A 20,728-nucleotide genomic window follows, 5' to 3' on the forward strand; every position below is an offset into this window, starting at 1 on the left:
AGAAGCACCCCCTCCTTGCTCACAGACTCTGAGAGAGCAAGGAGAGGGTCCCCGAAATCCTCAAGAATGCTCTCCTGGGCTGCATCAGGAGGGGGGGGCTAGAAAGCCATCTTCCCTACAGTTCAAAGATCTCTAAACCTTAGGCAGCTGTCTTTAGTGTCTACTGAAGAAGGGGGTACCATCCTGTAGCCATTCCATTGTGGACTCCAGACCTCACTGGTTCAGGAAAACCCCACTGTGGGATTGCAGGTAAAGATGCTCTGTCCAATGTAGGTTAAGTCCTCTTAAAGGCTCCATGGAATTGGAAGTTTACGAAATTTTTTTATTAGGTTTATTTTTTTAAAAACTCTTTTTAAAAGAACTGAGTCATTAAAGTTCTCTATAAAAAATGTACAAATAGCCCAGTATAGTCAGGTTCTTCTACTAGAGTTAATAAGTTAATTTCTTGTTTTAGGTTAAAAAAAAAAAGTCTTTGGAACTTGTGGGCTTCTGGGGAGGGTCCCAGTAAGGCTGCTTAACCACTTAACCTGTGCAGTGTGTTTGACTGACGCCTGACCACATGAACGAGGGCACAGACCATTGAGTCTTGAGGCTGTAGTGTCACTAGGACAACAGTGGACACCACTGCATTTGTGCATGTCTTGAGCACGGTTTCCTGACTTTCTCTAGATTTGCTGCACTGGCCCAAACGAGACATGGCAGGAGTGTTGACCCTCCGGCATATTTTGTTAGCAGCAGTTCAAGGAAAACCAATTTTCAAACCTGGTTCCTAACACTGTCAAGTTAGTGCAGAGCCACTGCTAACCATTGTCCTGTATCTCCCAAGGTCAGCCTGCATCTCCTGAACACAGGGCTGTTGGGTGTGTTCAGTCGTCAGGTGTGGGGCAGGCAGCCCTGCCCCTCTGGGGCTGTAAACAAATAGGAAACAAGTGTGACATGGACCATGAGAAAAGGGTGATTTCATAAGACCAAGGTGAGCAAGTGGCTGTCAGGATGTGTCACAGCTTTGCTGAGGAGACTAAAAGCATGTGGCTCTCACTTCTGCTCTCTTCTGATTTTGAGAAAACAAAACCCTGCACAAACCCTTCCTACGTTTCCTACTAAGCAGAAGCTAGCAGGACACTGTTGGTTTTTGTTGTTTTGGGTTTTCAACTTCTGCACCTAGTCTCAGCTGCCGTAATTATCAGAGGGAAAGAGGCAAAACCTAGTGGCTTCCAGTCTGCTGGCTGGTCTGACTCTGCCAGGGCAAAACACTTCGTACTGTTGGGAGGGTCTGAGAGGGATCAGACTATGTCCCTGACCACCCCCCAAACAAAACAAAACAAAACAAAACAGCACACACACACGAAGACCAGCAAAAGGTCACTTCCATTTGCAACGATGATGCCAGTGGAAAGCCCATGCAGCACCATGGCCTCTCCCAAGTCTTTCTGGGTGCATGCAAGCCCTGCCTTTCCCTAGTGGTGTCGACTGCAGCCTCCTCTGGCACATCAATGGGTGTCTCTTTGGGGCTTGGCGAGGTACCACACTCTGCTAAGAACAGCTGCTCGTGAGTGACCACACTTGAGGGTTAATACTGGCCTCTGGTAATCTTTCATGTGACCATCTCAGGCCAAGCTTTCAGAAAACTCTTGGCCCCCCAAGTGTTTCAAATCACTAATAAAAAGACCAGTGAAGAAAAGGCTGAAACTAGGCCAGAGATATGAGGGGGATGTGGTGAAGGGTAGTCATTTTAGTTCCTGGGGCTTCTCATTTACCTCCTGAATTAGCTCCTGCCTGGAGGTGGGCCTCCCATTAGCTTCTCAGGGCTGTACCTGGCAAGCATACTCCAGCTCTCTCCAATCAACCCAAGTGCTGGGGACCTTTAGATGCCATGCCAAAAGTGGCGCTAGCAGCCCATTGGCCTGTGTTGGAGGAAAGAGCCGCCACTGAGCGGTGGCCACCTTCCAGGGCAATATAATACAAAGCAATTTCAGTGGATTTTCTGGGTCACAGCTAGATGGGTCCTGTGGAGACTGTTCTATGGACAGGACCTACCAGTGCAGGCAGAGTCTGAGACTGAGAGCAGGTGCTTCCTGAAGCGCTCCCCCAGGGACTAACCCCTTCAAGGCATCCTACTGATTCCAGCCGCCAACATGGTGGCTCCAGCCCTTTCCTTGGAGCCCTATTTCACACAAGGCCTGAGAACGGCACAGTGCTGTAGAATTTTATTATTTGGTCCTGCCTAACAGCTGTTAATGGCTATCCACATGAGTTAGTTTTGGAGCAGTAGCTGTCTCAGGCTGCCCAGGTCTTTAAAGTATTAGCCTTTATCTAAACTTAACACTCAGCAGTGTATAAAATAGGCTGCGTCATGAATTCTTCCTTAAACTCTTATGGTTTCTCCTAAGTTCACTGTTCAGTGTGCTGTCCCTTAGGCAAATGCTGGCTCTGTTACTGTTTTTCTCCCCTCCCTTTTGAGAACTGTCTCACATTCTCTAAGCACCCAAGCCACCCAGGGGATTTGCACGTGTTTTCTGAAGAAGTTGAATCACCTGGAGTTGGATGTTGCCTGTTTACAGGAAAACGCAAGCCTGTTTCTTGCTTAAGACAAGCAGGCAGCATGGCACCTTGGGACAGGTTGACTGTGACCTTTGTGTTTCTTCTCTGTGGCTTCCCTCACTTTGAGAGGTTCGCTGGGAGTCGGCCCTTTTGCTGTTCCACCTGGTAAAAAATAACCCTACCATTTCCAAGGCTCATAGACCAGATCCTTTACTGTTGGACCGAGGATAGTGTTTTTGATTGGGTTGGTTGTCAAGGTGATGAGCTGGACTTCTAAGATCGATACACAAGAGCCTTTTTGAATTTTGAAGTCCAGAATCCATGAAAGATTGCAGAAGAAACTGCTCTTTTCTGGTGCAGCCCATTCCCTACTCCATTATCTCCTTCTGATAAGGATCACAGGCCCTTCTGAAAACCCCTTATCTCAAACACGCTTGGTGGTTTGCATGATATGTGACTGCCAGGCAGGCAGATGGAGAATACAAAGAGAAGTTCTTATCTGGGAGATGCTTTCAGGAGAGATGCCTTCTATAAGGTGGGAACGTTCATGTCCTCCAGTTCTTTACACTGCAGAGGCCTGCCTCTTCTAAACACCATGCATCGGGAAGGTGTTTGGCCACAAGATGTGCTCTTCAAAGACCAGAATGTACTAGCAACAGCTTTAAGACAGTGTGTGCCTCTGGAAAGAATCTGTTGGTAACAGGGATGGCTCTACACAGGCATGGGGATAAAGTTTGTCTTGTGGAGGTTGTGTGTTCTGGAGTACACACTAGGTCATTCAGGGGCAAGAAGACAGACTACATCCTTCTGGTGTGTCCATATGAACATACAGAAAGGAATCCTCCCAGCCTTCCAACCCAAGAGTCCCCAAAAGACATAGGCTGAAAAGAATCAGACAGACACACAGACAGACAGACAGACACACACACACAGAGTTCAGCCCAGGTCCTAGAACAATGCCACATGTATATAAACATATCAGGCATACTGGAAACTAAATGCTTCCAGCTGTCCCCAAGAGAAGGCGTGGTGGAGGAACCCAAAAAGAAGTTAACAAGAGTCTCATCTCAAAAATAATTCCCACAAACAAAACTGGGGTTTGCAGGTAGAATCAAGTATATATATATATACATATGTACACATATATAGTAAAAGCCTAGTTAAATGTGTAAAGTAGCCATCCATTTTTAAAATTACATCTACATTAATTAAAAAAATTAATATATCTGATAGAATGCCAGTGTGTGGGGTAGCAGGTGAGAGAGCACAGCAGCAATGAATAAAGCTAACACTTCATCTTAAAGCAGACTGGAAACACGAGCCTTCACAAATATATCACAATTGTGTCTTATAAAAATTATCATAATACTCTTTATACTTGATACAATTATATCAATAATATAGATTAACTTGTTATTAAGGTTTATTATAAACATGCAAAATCCATTGCATGATGCACTCGCAAAACATATTAAAAATCCTTCTAGCAAGAAAACATTTTGAGTTGTTATAAGCATAAAGTATCTTGATCCTACAGCTCCAGGTGTGTCGTTCAATAGAAACTGGAAATGTTTTTCATCTCTAAGTGGATGTTAGGGCTAGAGAAAGGAGGAAAATCAATCAATAGGAACTGATGATAGTCAATACTCGAATTAAATTACTATACATTGTACTTTCATAAACGACACAGCAGCTTATTAAATAAATAGTAGAAAAAGGGATGGGGCATACACACCAGCTTCTTAGGAAGGGTACCCACAAAGGTAGCAAAATATCATGTGTGTAGGGGGTTGGCTGACAACACTCGTGAATAGTGGCATGATTCTGATGGCACCCTGGATTGAAGAATCATTTCCCAGAGATTAAAATGAGCATACACTTGGTTTATCCTTGATCTGAAATGATTTCACATGCTTGTTTAGCAATGTCCTTAGATGATTTGGCCTCTTTAAAAGAATGCTTTATCAAGATAGTTATCAACTAGGGCAACACAGATGATAGATTCAATGCATTTTCGTCTGAAGCTTTCTTTCATTCTTAAACTGCTGTGCTATGGTTGTGCTATGACATTTGGGAACACTGATTAGGTTTATCCAGCCCTCTCAGATTCTAGGGACTGTTCCCACTGAGGCAGAGAATAGAAGCAATGGGGTCCTCAAGATTCTACTACCCCCAACCTCTCTTTGCTTACTCTTTGAGCTTCCTGTTCTTTCATTCCAAAGACATCTTGGGTGGAGATGTTTCCAACCCTTAAGCTGGAGCAGGTTCACTTTACTATCTCTGGTGGAGGGATCCTGATGATAAAAATCCAAAGATGGAGGGTATGGAGAATATATCAAATCGTACCAAAAAGGGGGAGGGGTACAAATTGCGTTGTTTTCTAGGAAAAAAAAAATCAACTTAGAGCCAGATGTGCTTCTACATAATTAAGCTGGACTCTGTACAGTATGTCATTATCTTAGTTGAAATATCTTGGTTAGAGAGAGAGAGAGAGAGAGAGACCCTGAAAAGTTGATCACTTTAGAACTAATGTCCTTAGGATTTTCAGGCCTCTGTGTGGAACAAAATACAAGGCCATAGCCTTAAAATTTTAGGGTTAAGGATCATTTCCCACTGCATGGGGAGGCTGGGGGCTGGGGAGGCATTTGGTCTCTCATTTGTGGATTTCATACTGCACTTTGCAAGATCGGGTGCACAAACTGGGGGTTGACATACGAGAACCCTTCAAAATCAGACTGGTCTATGTTAGCAATAACCAGCTGATCAGGTGGTGTTAAGACAGGCTGCCCTCGCGTGAAGAACTTGTCAAAGTTTTCTGCTCCTTTGCCGCACTGTAGGGGAAAAAAGAAACAGAAGTCAGAAGATATAAAACACAGGGGATTAGTATTCTGAGAGTATTTGGAGAGAAAGGGCGGGCCCCAGGGAAATTGAGCCTGGCTGGACAGGAAGACTCTTGGAGGACTTGCAGGCCTACCAGAGACAGAAGCCAGGCACAGCAAACAACAGAGTTACTTGACTGTAAATCTTTACATATTTGTAGAATCAAAACTCCAAATGGAAACCGCACTGTTGGTTACAACGTGGCAAGAAAGCAGCCTCTTAACTTCAATATTACCTTGTTGAGCAAGCCGAGCTATTATCAGGAACAGTGCACACACAGGGCCATCAGTCATAGCTCCATGTTGAAAAGGCCACGCTGTTGGTTGTGCCTGTAAAGACCCTTGAATTGACAGGGTGAGGCTTTTTGTCCCACATCTGCTTCTTTGTATTAATATTTATAATCAGACAGAAGCTGTGTATCTTTGCCATGTAACTGGGATTTTTTTTTAGAAGCTCCAGCCCTTAGAGTAATCTTAAAGCAGTATGGGGCAGGTGCATTGACAATGGTAGGAGATAAATTCTGCATGCCTGGATAGAGCTAGTCAAGTGGCAGGCAGGTCAACATGGAGCTCATACACAGCATGGTCTCAAGGCAGGAGGAGGTAGGCACTTTACTGGTAGGCACAGTAAAGCCTGTTGTCTGCCTTGAATAGTATCCTCCTTCAGGATCTACCAAGGCATTCTTTGCAAATGGAGGCTTCTGGCATAGCTCCCCTGTGATTGTCTAACTAGACAGTTGCTTAAGCAGAAGTACATGAGAGTCTTACTCAGAGTCAATCATACAACTTAGAGTTACTACGATGCACTTGCAAAACACTCCTTCCAGGAAGGTGGGGAAGGGGCATCCTCACTTTTCCAGATACCTAGAAAGGTTAAGGTATGCCAAGGTCTCTGGGGCTTCTGAGAAAGAGTCGGGAGTGTCACAGATGCTACTAATGATGATTCTGAACCTGCTGCAAACTATTGCTCTTTCATCTGCTGGTAGGCGCAACATGAACTTATTTCAAGTCGGCAAACGCTTTGACCTAATGAGGCATTCTTGGATCTAGCATAGGGCAGTCCTAGGTAGTATGTGAGGTTAAAATCTACCCAATTCTCCCATTTGTAGAGTGGGGAGAGAGGATGTATTTCCCTGCTTATTCTGTTAAAAGGTTTACAGTTGAGTTCCACATAGAACCTAGTACTTGGTCAGAGTTCAGCACACATTTATTATTTTTATTATTTATTAAGCCAAGGTCTGTTAGCCTCATGGGCTGTATTTTCTCTTCTATCTTCTAAATGGGTTTTCTCAAGAATCTCATTTCATTATGATTTTCCTAATTTCTTTTCAGAAAATAAAACATGCTTCTCAGTATCTGAGGGAGAAATCATGTCCTTGGTTCATAGCAAGGTCTTCAAAAGCAACAGTGTCCCTTTCCAGTATTATTTTCACTTAATAAGCAGCTATGTACTCTGAACTCAAGGACATTTCCCACTACAGTGATGGGGGTGGCAATGTGTGGAGTGTATGTATGGTAAAGGTTGAGTTCTGTATGGTGATGTTGCACGGCAGGGGGTCCTCAAGTCACTCTGGAGTCCATGCAAGCAATGAATCACACTCATTATTATCACTCTGGCTCCCATATAGCTTTCAAACTGTATTTCCATGATGCGTTTCTTTGCAAGAACCCAAAGCACTTCAAAGCAAAGGTCAGCAGAGGCAGAGCCTGCAATCACACCACCCCACATGCAGAGGGTGTCCTGAACCACTGAAAAGGGCTCTTCCGGAAGCAGGTTTCTTCTCGGGAACTGATCAGGAGTCTGCTTTTGGTCCATGAATCAGATAAACAATGGAAACCAGCTTCCACTGAGGTGTCACATTCCACTATATTACAATGATGCAAACAGATAAGGAAACAGCTATCTTTCTGACAAGACTTGGTTTCAACAAGGTTAAGAGTCTTCCTCAGAGAACCCATCTTTTGTTTTTAATTGTCATAACTTGGATAAGAGGTGCCATTGTCATCTAGCGGCAGGAAGGGACACCGATAAATGTCCTAGAATGAGGAACTTCCCCTCCCCCCCCCCAAAGACTTATTGGCTCAAAATGTCAACAGTGCAGCTGTCGTGAAACACTGCTCTCCGTATATCTAGACTGTAAGGAGAGGTCCTGTGGTGGATGTGAAGGGGCCAAACAAGGGAATTAGGCAGAAGCAGTTGTGTGTGGGAGCAAAACATGCAGACGTTGTAGAAGGCCAAAGATGTAAGCCAGAGGTGCCACCCCATGGGGGCTGCCTTAGAGAAATACTCCCCTTTGGAATCTGGTGGGTGGGTACTCACTGCCTGGATGGGTTCATGTGCGTTTACTGTTGATGCTTTCAGAGGCTGGGCAAGAGTACCTGCAAGAAGCTATCACTTGTGCTTTTTGTGATACTGACCATGCAAAGAGCAAGGAGGAGGTTTGAGAAAAGAGAGATTATGAGTCCCTACAAGGCAGAACAAGGCTAGTCAAGGAAAAGTGTTCTCTTTGCTGCATGTCTAGCATTACATTTATGGATGTGGTCTCTGAAAAGCTTGTATGAATGTGGGCCTTTATTTGAATACTGTTCTTATGATGCTTGGCAAATTACTTTCAAGTGAGAACTTTCATAATGCCACGGCTTTATTGCCAAAGGTTGGAGAAAAACTAACAAAAACTGAGAGTCCTCAAAATAGGCAAAGGGGACCCACACAGACATCAACACTGAAAAAGAGACAGGGAAGAAGATATCCAGTTCTATCACCAGTGTTCCAAGGAAAGTTATGGCTATGGTGTCTAGGGCTTATAAAGCCAAGTATTGTAATACATGGGATGGAAAAACTCCTTTGGTGAAGCCTTGTGCCATCTGTACTGAAGACTGTGGAGCTAAGGGGACAGTGTGGAGCCCCAGTCAATCCAATCGCTGCTCTGTGACCACACTGAATGGCCACATTCAGTCTCAAAACTGCTCACCACCAGAGACACCTTCCTCTTCTCTCACCTTAACTCTCCTTGGAATTTTCCCTGCCTCAAATAGAGAGGGAGAGAAATCACATTTTAGCAAATGAAGTCTTTCCTTAAACTGGCTCAGTTTTGGTGGAGAGACCAGAGGCAAGGGCAGGCTGAGGACAGAGATTAAACATTGAATCACTCAAGTTCAGACACATCAGTCATGAGACAGACAAAACAAAACACACCAAACACCCAAAGCAAACACAGTGAGGGGCAGGAGTATCTTAGCCAGAAATAGGGAAGATAGCCTTTGAAAAACTGGGGGTCGAGGATGACATGAGATCCAAGAGTTGGAGGATGTTTTATTCTGAAAGTGGTCATATCAGAGTGAATGTCACCCCCAAAAAGGGAACTGGGGGGGGGGGAGAACAGCATGAGGATTTTTTTTTACCACTCTGATATTGTGAAAAATATAAATTAGTCTTATACCAGGGTAAGTCTCTCTCTCTCTCTCTGAAAGGAAAAAAAAAAAAAAAAAAAAAAAAAAGGAAAAGTCCATACGTCTAAGCAAAACCAGGTCCAGAAAACCAAGTCCAGAAACAGATAATCTCTTTCGTGAAAAGTGGGGAAGATAAGAACTGCTTGTTTTAAACAATGTTATGCAGAGATCTTAAACACCACCAGCAAATACAGACAAGAATTGAAACAGCCAGAGCTCTTTGGATGCTTGGACAGGAGATAATACATTGAAGAATCTATCACCCTGGTGCCTGTGATCCAAACTTGAGATCATTGGCTTGATGGGTAGAGAGCTTCAGGTGCCACCTTGAGCTGAGTAGGGAGTAAGAGACAAACAGGGGTCCCCAGTGAGAGGGAATGCCTGGGGGAAGGAGCTAGCTTTACTGCAGATGCTCTACTAACACTCATCAGGGGAGAAGCCCAAACATTATTACCACGGCCATTTGAAGGGCAGCCTCCACAGCAGCTACAACAACAGGCAAGTTTGGGTTGTATGTGACCTCTGAGTTCTAGTCCACCTTCCCAGTGCCTAAATCCGCTTACAAACAGGCCATCGGCAGCTTTCACTGGTGAAAACCTTTGCCAGCAAGGTGGCATGGGACAAGCTCAGAAGAGAAATGGTCAGCAAGAAGCAGTCCACACCTGACTGGGCTGGTGTGTGAACCCAGGGAGGTCCCCCGAGAAGAGTGGGCAGGGCTGACCCTTGAGGAGGGACAGCAGAATGAAGGACCAGGCCAGAGATCGAGAGGCCCAGGTGTAGCTTTAAGAGTCTCATTGCATCTCCCTTTAAAGGTAAAATGGGGAAGTGGCCACCCACCTTCCAAGGCTGTGGTGAGGGCTGAAGGACTTGTAAGTGAGGCCTTTCTAAATGATGAAACATTGTACAGAAAGAAGATACAAACATGTAGCAATAGCTCTGTATTCAAATTGATATTTGAAGAATGAATGAATGCTACTCACAATCTGCTTTCTCTTTTATCTCTTTATCAAGGAATTGACTAGTTTTAATTATCAACTAGACCAGTCTAGAACCACCTTGGAAGGCAGTCTCAATGAGGGGTTGTCCAGATCAGGTTGGCCTGTGGACAAATCTGTGAGGAAATGTCTTGATTACATTGAGGAAGCCCTGCCTACTGAGGGTGACACCATTCCCTAAGCCAGGGATCCTCTAACTCTGTAAAGGTTAGAGAAGCAAGCCGAGTACAAACACGCATGCATCCATTCTCTTTCTTGTCTTCACCATGGGTATGGCCAACTAGTTTGAGTTTCTGTCACCTTGATTTGTCAAAAACAATGAGCTCAAAATGAACTCTTTCTCTCCCAAGTTGCTTTTGTCGGGGCATTTTATCACAATGACAGAAGACAAACCAAGACACCACCTGTTTAGTACATTTACCAATCAATGAAGTGAACACAAGAGAAGTCAGACATGGTAAAGCTAGCTGTTACAGAGCACAGAATGATGTGGGCTCAGGGTGGAGGCCGGGTTGCAAAGTTCTGTACCAGTATCCTGGGCGAAAGCAGCCTTCCAAGCCCTTTTGTCCTTTGAAAGAGCAGAGGGAGGAGGACGAGCTATGCTGCAAAGCATGACTTCTTGCCTGTGACTTCTACCCTGAGAAGCACTGAGCATGTGCAGCACATGTCCTGGTTTAAACTCTATGGTGTTTCAGTAATGTTGACTCTGACTCCATGGTCGCCAGCATGGGAAATGAGTAGTTACAGAATACTAACTGCCAGAAAGCAAAACCACACAAATCCCAGAGGGTAGGCAGAGTTCAGAACAAAGGAAGCATAAATGTTAGCTGCAAAAGCATAGAAATAAAAAATGTAGGAATCTGGGGAGGGCCTCTTACAGTTGCTAGATATGGCAGGGTATCCTTGGCATCAGGAGAAGGCTTACCTATGCTGAAGTCTGTTATGGAGGAGACTGTAGCACTGTGCTGTCCAGTGCGAGCATTTGTCATCTGTGAGAATATCATCTATCTATCTATCTATCTATCTATCTATCTATCTATCTATCTATCTATCTATCTATCTATCTATCTATCTATGTGAGTTAAATAGCCAGTAGCAGCACAAACTGATGTGATCTGCCTTATGCTTCCTGGGAGACAAGGCCAAGTGTACAGAAGGGGGGGGGCATTTTGGCTACTGCGCTGCCCTTTCCATGAAGATCAGCATGCTTAGGGAAGGTCTCGATGCAGGGTGAGGGCAAGCATCGGCACACGAGCAGTTAAAGGTTAAAAGGTGTGGTTAGTTGGCTTAGTCACTCAAGGTTCTGGAAGTGTGCTCACCGAAAGCCTGGATGCCCACTGAAGCCAGTGCATTTTGGTACAGATAGTCTGGAGAATAAGAACGGACAGAGGAGAGGATTTGGAGATGCTGAGAATCAGGAACAGCCATGTGAAGAGTGTCATGAACCCAGGAACCTCTGCAGTACATTGCTATGTGAAAGACTCGAGATGCAAAATGCCGCACTGTCTCCATTATGTACGGGTTTACACATGCATATAGCTTTCTGGAAGGTTACAGAAAAGATCATGAATTGTGGGACTAAAAGTCCAGGAGGGGGAGGGGCCATCTTTCCTTTTATATTTTTTTTACTGCTTGGCTGATGATTTGGCTACAGATGGATAGGACTTTAACAACAATAATTGCCTGAAAGAGATGGAGATGTCCTCTACTTCTGGCCAACATCCCTGGGGTGAGGGATGGAGAAGAGCTTTGGCTTTTTGGGTTTTTTTTGGGGGGGGGGATATCATCATACATACTCAGCTCACCTATTGTCTTAGAATATTGTCTTGGGAAGGACAAATGCTGTTTGGAGGGAGTCTGATTTTTATGGATGGGTTTGCTGACAGATATAGGACATAAGCCCACACAGTGAGGGCTTTAGTCAAGCATGATGGCACACACCTTTAATCTCAGCACTCAGGAGGCAAAGGCAGCTAGATCTTTGGGTTCAAGGAGGGCAGTCTAATCTATACAGCAAGTGCCAGAGCAGCCAGGGCTACAGAGAGGTCCTTCATCAGAAGACAAACTAAGAAACCCGAGAGCATTTCTGTATATACAATGTCCTTAACTACTGAAGTTCCAAGGCTTATAATTTATATTTATTATTATTATTAAAGATGTTCAATTTCTTCCAAGCAGAAAAATATTTGGAAAGTGATTATTAAAGAGTAGGAGAAAGTGCTTGTGTCTAATTCACCAGTGAAAGATGCTGACAATTTAAAGGCTTAAATCAAACCCTGACACACCGTGATGCGATTTCTTCTGTCTCCAGGGATGGTTAGTGTTTTTAAATTGTCAGCAAAGCTTGAGTCTTGAGAATCTCCGTTTTAATTAGCATCCCTGTTACTGGCTCAACGGAAAGGCCAGGAAAATGAATCTGCCTGCCACTCAAGAGGGTTGATTAGATGTGCCAGAGACATTATCTCAGTTAGACAGTCACTAGACTTCCTCCTTCACCTGGGTAGCTGCTGCTCCATATAAGCAACTTTGCAGGGTTGTTATTAAAAGAGCACTGTGCCATGAGATGTCTTCAGGTTTAGAAAATATGCACAGAATTATTTATATTTCAAGAAGCATAGCACCAACAACATAATCTCAGGTGGTTCAGAAAAGTGTGTGTGTGTGTGGGTTCACAGAGGAAACTGAAAAAAAGAACAAAGCAAGCATCGTAAAATGTGAACATGTAGAGAATCTAGACAATGGGAAGGTAGACATTCTTTTATTGTCCCCTCTCCCTTTCATCCCTTGCGGTGCTGGGATTGAATCCACTTGCCAGGCAAATCTCTACCTCACAGTCACCCCTAACCTAACACGATCTCACTATATATTTGGGGCGTCTCCAGCTCATGATCCACTACCTGTACCTCTTGAGTACTGGTGTTACTGAAGGGCTGCCACCACACTCAGCTTCCCAACTCTTTGACAAGTCTGAGAAATTCTTTCAAAACAATCAAAATAAATAAATAAATAAAATAACCACAACTCCAAACCGTCGCCGTACTCTCCAAACATGCTGATGACATCATGCAAGGGGACCTTCATCTTGTAAGCATCCCCATTGCTGGCTCCCTTCATGGCAGTGGGGGAAGGGAAGGAATCATAGCTATGCCTGTGCTTGCTGTTCTTACTGTCTTTGGCTTTTGCTCCAAGGAAAGTTATTCTAGTCTTTCCTACCTCCTTTTGATAAAGTAACCACAATAATTTCCCAAGGAAGGCTGTCTCTTGAGAGACTGGCCCATCTGAAAAATGCCCTGCCTGCCTGTGCATTCAGACTTGTTTAGTTCTTGGTGTTGACTTTACAGGCTAATATCCTCTAATGTCCCTTCCAGGACAGTGGCTATTTATGGCTGTCTTGTGCCAATGAATACAACTCAAAAGAGGGGGAAAAAAATCAATTCACTCTATTCCTTCTCTGTATCTTCAGAGATGGTGTGGAGACTGCCCTGCAGTTGGAGTAGCTCATTAGCATCTAGAACCTTCCACTTTTTAGTCCAAGCAGAAAGAGGGGACTGTCCTTCCCTTGGTGAGAGTCAGGTGGCCAAGCAGGCTAGCTGTATTGCTCCTTGTGCAGTACCTTCTAGCCTGCTTGAAGCCACAGGAGGGCAGGAACATTCATTTCTTCTGTAACTGAAGATGGGCCTTTTCAGAGGTGACATGTCCTTACATGTTTTTACAGCATCTCTTTCATGGAGTTGTCCGAATATAGACAGACTTTTCTTTTAAGGACTTGAGTTGGCTGTGGGGAGCATTGGGCACATCATGACTGAAGCTTACTGTATGTGTTTCCTGGAGCTGTTCACTGGGCTAGATGGCATTTCTTCTCATAAGGTCGAGGAGACAGTGGTTTAGTGGCTTTGCCTCTGGGTTGGCATAGCTCGTCTGTTTGGCTTTACCTTTTCTTTAAAACAAATCAGCACAGGAAAGCCTTTACTCCGCCTGGGGACAATCTTGGCTTCACAGTGGTACATGGTAGCCGCTGAGGGACACACATGGCTCTGGGCCTTCTCACTGTTGGTCACTGTAGGACAAATTCTTTCCTCACTGCTGAGACTTCGGTCCCCATATTTGATACCGACCACTGTGTCTCATTGCTCTCTTATATGTGCGGCCTCTTACAGGAGGCAGGCCACTGAAGCGCTGTGGGTCTTGATTTTAATGTCAGCGGGAGATGGAAGGTTCTAAATAGAACTTCCCAATGGATTCTATACCATAGAGGGTCTTTTGCTGTGACACCACATTTGGCATGACACTTTGGTCTAAAAGTTAACTTAAGGTGTTACTCACGTGATAAAAAGGCATAAACAGACTGTACACCAAGGGAACCTTGGTTCTTCTAGGTAAATTCCATGTCTGCCCTGCTATGTAACGTCTCTCTCCTCCTAGTGTGTGTGTGTGTGTGTGTGTGTGTGTGTGTGTGTGTGTGTGGCGGTGCCAGGGTGGTGGTGTCAGTAATTCTAGAATCATTTTCTTTGGAGGTTTACGAGTAAAGTAGTTCAAAGCAAAGCCACAACAGAACACTCCAATAGACTCCTGACAGACAAGATGCTCTGCAGCAACCAGCCAATATTGTGAACACTTGAAGTCCCACAGCTGGTATGTGACAATAAGCAAGGGCTTAACTCCATGGAAGCTGGAGCAGTACAGGGGAGAAGAGCTAATGGCCCTTAATCCTGCAGCTCTCAGGGAAATCCAATCATCAGTGCTGGCTAGAAACCCACCAGGAAGACCCCACCAAGATGGACAAGGTTGTCTGTTGGCCAGGCCTCTGAGGGCTGCTCAGAGGTGTGGGTGGCAGTGCCCTCAGAGCCAGGCTCACTGAGGGGGGTATGGAGGGGCATGGAAGGACGCCAGAGGCTGTGGCAGTCATGCTGCCTGGGTGTTTATCACCCCTTTACCGGCTATCTGTTGGGGATCCCCAGCTCCTTTTTTTCTGCACACTCCTCTGAGTTTGCATTTAGCCGTGGCCCAGGGAAGCATGTTTCATGGGGAAATTGGGAAGCCACATCCCAGAGAAGCTTCTGTCCGCCGTCCTTTCTCCCTGCTACCAACGCTAACCATATTGTGACTTTGACTAAATTGCTTTCCTCTGCCCTAAATGATCTTTGAGCTGATGACCTGTTCTTGGTGGGGGGTTTCCACACCAGCAGCTTGCCATGCAGACAGAGTGATACCCTAGGGACTTCTTACCTGAGATTAGGAGGCAACTTTCCTGGGTCTGTGGCATGGGAGTTAGGATGGGGACTGAGCTCAAGGGTGACACTGTGACCAGGATTCCCCCCCACGTCTCTCTTTGTGAAAACCAAAGCATCCAGCCCCACTCCTCCCCGCTTAACTACGTCTTCTCTAGGGCTTGGCTTCTGTCTCTACGTTCTTTCTGGCTTCCTGCTCCTTGAGCACAGGACTGAGGACCAGAGACTCCACTGTAAGCAGGCATGGCCATGTTCCCGCCTCTGGCTTCTTCACAGAGCTATTGTTTGAGGAACTTGGTCTTCCATTTCTGTTTCTGTCTGTGATTCTGGGGGTTGTTTCTTCACAGCCAAATGCAATGTATTCCTTTTTTTAAAACTAGCACTTAGTACAAACAAACAAACTGCACTCCGTTGGGAATAAAAAAAAAAAAAAAAAAAAAAAAAAAAAAACCACTGCTCACACATCAGCTGTTACCATAGAAATCACTATGCTCCCAAATCCCAAATCCTTCCATGAGTCAAGGGGAACAGTTCACATTCTTAGTTTCTGAGGTAAGTCACCCTGGTTTTCTCTACTTGTGAGTTTAAGGCCAACTACCTAGATGAGGACAAGGGCAGCTGTGAACAATGAGATTCCCAAACACTGTCCTGCTGAGGCATCTGTATCAATCCCTCCTCCCCCAAACACACATCTCTCAGGACTTACATCCCGGTCTTGTGGACTGAAGAAGAGGGCCTCCTAAGAGTACCCAAATCCAGGGCTGGCAGAGGAGACGATGGGCCATGTGTGTGTGTGTGTGTGTGTGTGGGGGTGGTGGTGGTGGTGGTGAATGGGAGCAGACTATCTAGTTGACTGTTTGAAACAATGATTCATGGGGGAAGTCAACTGACCTGATTAATTTTAGTTTGTCTTCAGTCTGTGCTAAAAATGTCTGAGGAGAATAAAATCCACTGGACTCTCCACAGCCAGGGCTATTTTTGGCACAGAGGGCACATGGACACATCTGAGGAAGGATTTGCAGCTTCCTACTCAGCAACTCTGTCACCACAGGGGTCCCCCTGACCTGCTCAGGCACGCTGGTCAGAGACAGATTGGGGCCCATCGATCGGGCAGGGTGGAGTTCTGACACTGACTGTGGACTATGGCAGCTTGCCTTATAGTCTCTGAAGAGCAGGGGCACAGGCTCATGGTGGGGGGGGGGGCTAAAACTTGGAAGAGGTGGGTAGAGATATCCTGGGCACTGTGGAGAAGCAGATGCAGTGTAAGACACTCTTAGTTTAGTTCTAGCGACAGACACCATAAGAAGGGACATAGTGGCTGCCACTTACTACGCAAGAAGCCGTGGGCTGTCACCAAACATTCTGAGACATTGTAGTGAGAAAGGACCACTGATGTTGTTCTTACTGAATCTGCAAGCTGTGTCTTCTTTTGAGTTATTCTGCCTCTCTGCTTTGGTTTGCTCAAATGCAAAGTGGGGACAATTGTGTCTGCCTCACAGGGGTGTTGGGAAGACTATGTGAATTAATGTTTGAATAGAGTCCGGAACAGGGGAAGCTGTATGATGGATTAGAGGGAATTTTGAAGGTGGGACTGGTGGTGGCCACCCACTCTTCACAGTGGATCACAACCCACTGTGGGAACTGTGTCCCAGCCCGGCCTGTGGAGATTCAGGTGTGCTTCAGGGAGTCTGGCGGAGCAAGCAGATCTAGGGGAAAGCTAGTGACAGATTCAAGACCAAAGTCATGTCAAAGACCAGGGCAAAGAAAGTTCTGCAGGGTACAATATCCCCAGATTCCAGGGGAGTACCTGGTGGCTAACAGCCCGGGCGTTCTGTGGCCATCCTTTAGGGGGCAAGGAGGGTTAAGAGCCTGTGCATCTGTCCTGTCTCTGTAAAGGCAGCAGCATCCTGGCCGTCGGATCCTCTGACTCTGCACCATGGCTGGTGACTTGCCCGTTTTTCTTTACCCTGCCAAGGCCAGGGTCACTAGCCTCCTACCTCCCAGAGAAAGGGAGGGAGGGCCACACCCGGGACCAGGGACACAGCTCAGGACACTGGCCTGCTTTTCTAGGACTCACCACTTTGGGCTTGAATGGTGGCTGGATCTCCCTGTTCTCCAGTTTTTCCCAGTCGATCCTCCTGAAGAAGGCATGCTCTCTGATGTCCCGTTCTCCTTCAGGCCCGCAGCCCAGCCGCTTGGCGGGGTGTTTGGTCATGAGCTGGAGAGAATGAGGCAAAAAGACAGTCTGATGACAGCATTCTCCCAGAGACAGCACCTTCCCTGGCCAGCTCTGCCTCTGGGCATAGATGTCACTGTTCACCAAGAAACACATGTGTGCTGTGACAAAGTGCCTTTGTAGAGTGATGTTTCACAGTAAGGAAGCAGTTGGAAACAGTGGCCAAATGGAATAAGAATTCAAACAGGCATCTGCATGTATCGTGTGCTTTGAACCTGACATTCTGTATGGAGACTGGGAAGCTCAGTGGTATGGAGCTTCCTTTACAGGGTGTAAAAGCTAGGTCCAATCCTTAGCGCTGCCAAAGGGGAAGGAAGGAAGGTTGTGGGGGGAGGAGGATAAGAAGTTCATATAATTTATATGCACATCTAATAAAAAAGCATGAGATCACTAAAAATCAGGTGTGATGAAAATACTGTAGGCCAGCACCATGGGGGATGCTGCAACAAGCATCATATTCTTCCTCATTGCCCAGATCAAAATATTACCAGGTACATGGTAATACACACATTGCAGCAAGTGGTATCTGATGCTGGACTCAGAGTGAGGAGCCAACCGTGGGCTCTTCTACATCAAGAGACCCCCTTTAGCTGCCACGGGCACCCCTGGTACCGGGGCCTTGACCTTCAAACACACTAAATAGAAAACACTGGGTGTGGTACACTCCCTTTTGATAAACTGAAGACAAGAATTTTGTGATTCAAAACTTGAAGACTAAAAAACAAATTTGTCAGCTGGGTGGTGGGTGCTTCATGCCTTTAATCCCAGCATTTGGGAGGCAGAGGCAGGTGCATCTCTCTGGTCTACAAAGCAAATTCCAGAACAGGCTCCAAAGCTACACAGAGAAACCCTGTCTGGAAAAGCCAAACCAAACTTACAAACTAAAAAAACTCTCTGTTATCAGTTACATGTGTAGCAATTCCCTGAAAGAAGAGGTTAGTTGGCTCAGGACCCAGAAGGTTCAAAACAATTCTACTTCTAATAGCCTCCAGCCAAGGGAGAAACATTGCCTTGAGTGGAATTCAGAGAGGGACAGTGTGATCTCTACACAGTGAAAACCACACAGCAACGCATGGCTGTTTGACTACATTTACTACAGCCATGCTGTGCTGAGGAGCCAGGTCAGGGGCACCGCCTAAGAGTCCCCACTGCGCAAAGGCTGAGAAAGGCAAGACCCATCTGTGTGGCTAATGATGATTATCTTGGGGTGGTGGGTGATAGTCTCTGTAAGAGGAGAAAGGAAGGGCATTTGGGGTTCTGTCTCTCTTGAGCAGGGTACAGTTACGTGCACATCCATTTCATGAAAAGACATTGATCAGTCTGTGGATGAGCTACACCCATTTTTAAATCTGTCTATCTGAAGAGAGAAAGAACAAACTATGTCACAGATGTGGGAATTAGGAGGCTGGATGTGAGAACTAGCACTTCCCAAGATCCTGAGATGCATGTATGTGAACGCGTGTGGAAGAATGAGGGTGTATGAGTGTGTGCATGTGTGTAGAGGCGGACCTCAGGTATCGTTCTTCCTTGGAACATATGGACTGGAGTTAGGCTGGCTACCCAGTGGGTTCAGGGGTCCACCCACCTGCCTTTGCTTCAACAGTGTCTGCCACCACAGCCGGTGTTTCACATGGTTTCCGAGGACTGAACTCAGGTCTTCATGGACCCATGGCATCACTTTACTGACCGAGCTGTCCCCAACCCCTTGAAATGTTAAGAAATGGACTAGGAATTGAAGTGCAGTAGAATAAGAAAAATGAGACATGGTTCTTGGATGGTACTAGAATTGGAGTCTGTTGTCTCCTTGCATGTCACCGAATGTGGCAGCAGCATTCACTGGTGATAGTTCTGGTGTCTCTCTTAGGAGGCTGGAAAAGGAAGCCAGGCATGCTGGTGCATACCCGTAACCTCAGCACTTGGGAGGTTTAAGCAAGAGGATTGCAAGTTCAAGGCCAGCCTGGGCTACATGGGTAGCTGCCTGAGCTAAATAGCAAGACCCTGTCTCAAAAACATCAGGTATGGGGTGTGGGGGGGATTTCCTCTGCCAGCGTCTTGGTGGACTGCCAGGGAGGAAACCCAGAGATGTACTCACTCCTTTGCAGATGGAGACAGCTTCCTTGGACAAGGATTTGGGGTAGGACACGTTGTGTTCCATTATAGACTGAAACAGCTCATCCTCATCTTCACCATCAAACGGGGGCTGTTCCAAAGACGAGAAAACAGAAAGGGTAACACATTATCCCTGTGCATGAAGATCTGTGAGAACTGGACCACCTTTTCCCACACACCGCAGGCGGTGAGGATAGCTCTATGAAGGCGGAGGTTGATTTGATTATCTTTAATTAGGCTGCTGCTTGTGTGTTTCCCATTTTTTTAACTGTCCCTTTCATTATCTTGCCCTGAGCAGCCCCAAATAATCTTTAGGGAAAAATGTTTTAGAGTAATGCGTTTAGTGGTTTGTGATTTGCAAATAAGTTATAATTAATCCATTAATCGTGTAATTATGTGCTAAAAATCTAATTATGAACAAGTCAGGCTACAGAGGGTCTTATGTGTAGAGGGTTTATGTGAGGGGTTACAAGGAATGCTCCCTGCCTTTACTTGGGGTGGAGGGAACTTCAGAACAGGGGCAGAGAGGAACTGGGGCCCTTCTGACCTGACAAGACCCGTATCCTGCTTGGTGGCAATGACAGGCGCTAGCTTCTGGGCTTACAATCGCCATTCTGAGATGTGGAGGATTGGTGGTACCCTGGAACGTCCTGGCTTTGAGGCCACATGACTTTGGGCCAGTATTCTAGCTGTACTTCCCAGCAGGGTGCCTATACTCAAATGGCTCCTCTGTTAGACACAGCAGTTCCTGTGATGGGGTTTCTGGCTGGCCCAGAGCCCAGCAGGTGGTACCCTGAGAGAGCTCAAGGAAGGCATGGCGATGGGGTGTAAGAGATGCCAAGAACCTGCCTGTGCCCAAGATGCCCTTCAAGCATTTCCTCTATTACATCTCTAACCCTGAGGACTCTAATCTATCATTCTCACTCTAATGGGATATACCCAGAAGGACTGGACTTATGGGAAAATCCTGACTATCCTCTTTGATACAACTAACCTTGAATTTAACATAAAGATGGCAGGGTTACCCCCTGTAGAGCGCTTTGATGGGGAGCTGGGCAGGAGAGCTGCATGCTCTGAGGGAAAGACTCCAAGTCTATAAGGAGCCCTCCCTCAGGGCTGGCCATGGGGGAATGGAGGTTTGGGTGGTGGGGCCCACTTCAATTTTCTCTCTCTTCCTCTTTAAATATAAACAAAGAGCCTCTTTTACTGTTGCGAACGCCTGGCTTTGAAAAGCATGTGGTTGGTGGCTGTGTACAGGTGGGCGAGAAGAACTCAGATGAGTCTGGCTGC

At 45.9% G+C, this 20,728-nt stretch overlaps 1 protein-coding gene across 2 annotated transcripts in view; it reads right to left on the reverse strand.

Annotated features, from left to right (window-relative positions):
- Positions 1–3,946: 3,946 nt before the first annotated feature.
- The window catches only part of Prkca (protein kinase C alpha), a 369,460-nt gene continuing 352,678 nt past the window's right edge, over positions 3,947–20,728 (reverse strand). Inside the window, exons 15-18 of one of the 2 annotated variants that reach the window (XM_051179526.1) lie at positions 19,422–19,529; positions 17,171–17,311; positions 11,185–11,232; positions 3,947–5,372 (exon numbers count right to left, since the gene is read on the reverse strand). In XM_051179526.1, coding sequence (XP_051035483.1) covers positions 5,208–5,372; positions 11,185–11,232; positions 17,171–17,311; positions 19,422–19,529 — 462 coding nt within the window. In that variant the 3' untranslated portion in view covers positions 3,947–5,207. The remainder of the gene's footprint in view (positions 5,373–11,184; positions 11,233–17,170; positions 17,312–19,421; positions 19,530–20,728) is intronic. The other variant, XM_051179531.1, reaches the window with a different exon arrangement.

The sequence above is a fragment of the Phodopus roborovskii genome, unplaced genomic scaffold (genome assembly GCF_943737965.1).
Source record: "Phodopus roborovskii unplaced genomic scaffold, PHOROB, whole genome shotgun sequence".
In the NCBI taxonomy this organism is placed as follows: domain Eukaryota; kingdom Metazoa; phylum Chordata; class Mammalia; order Rodentia; family Cricetidae; genus Phodopus; species Phodopus roborovskii.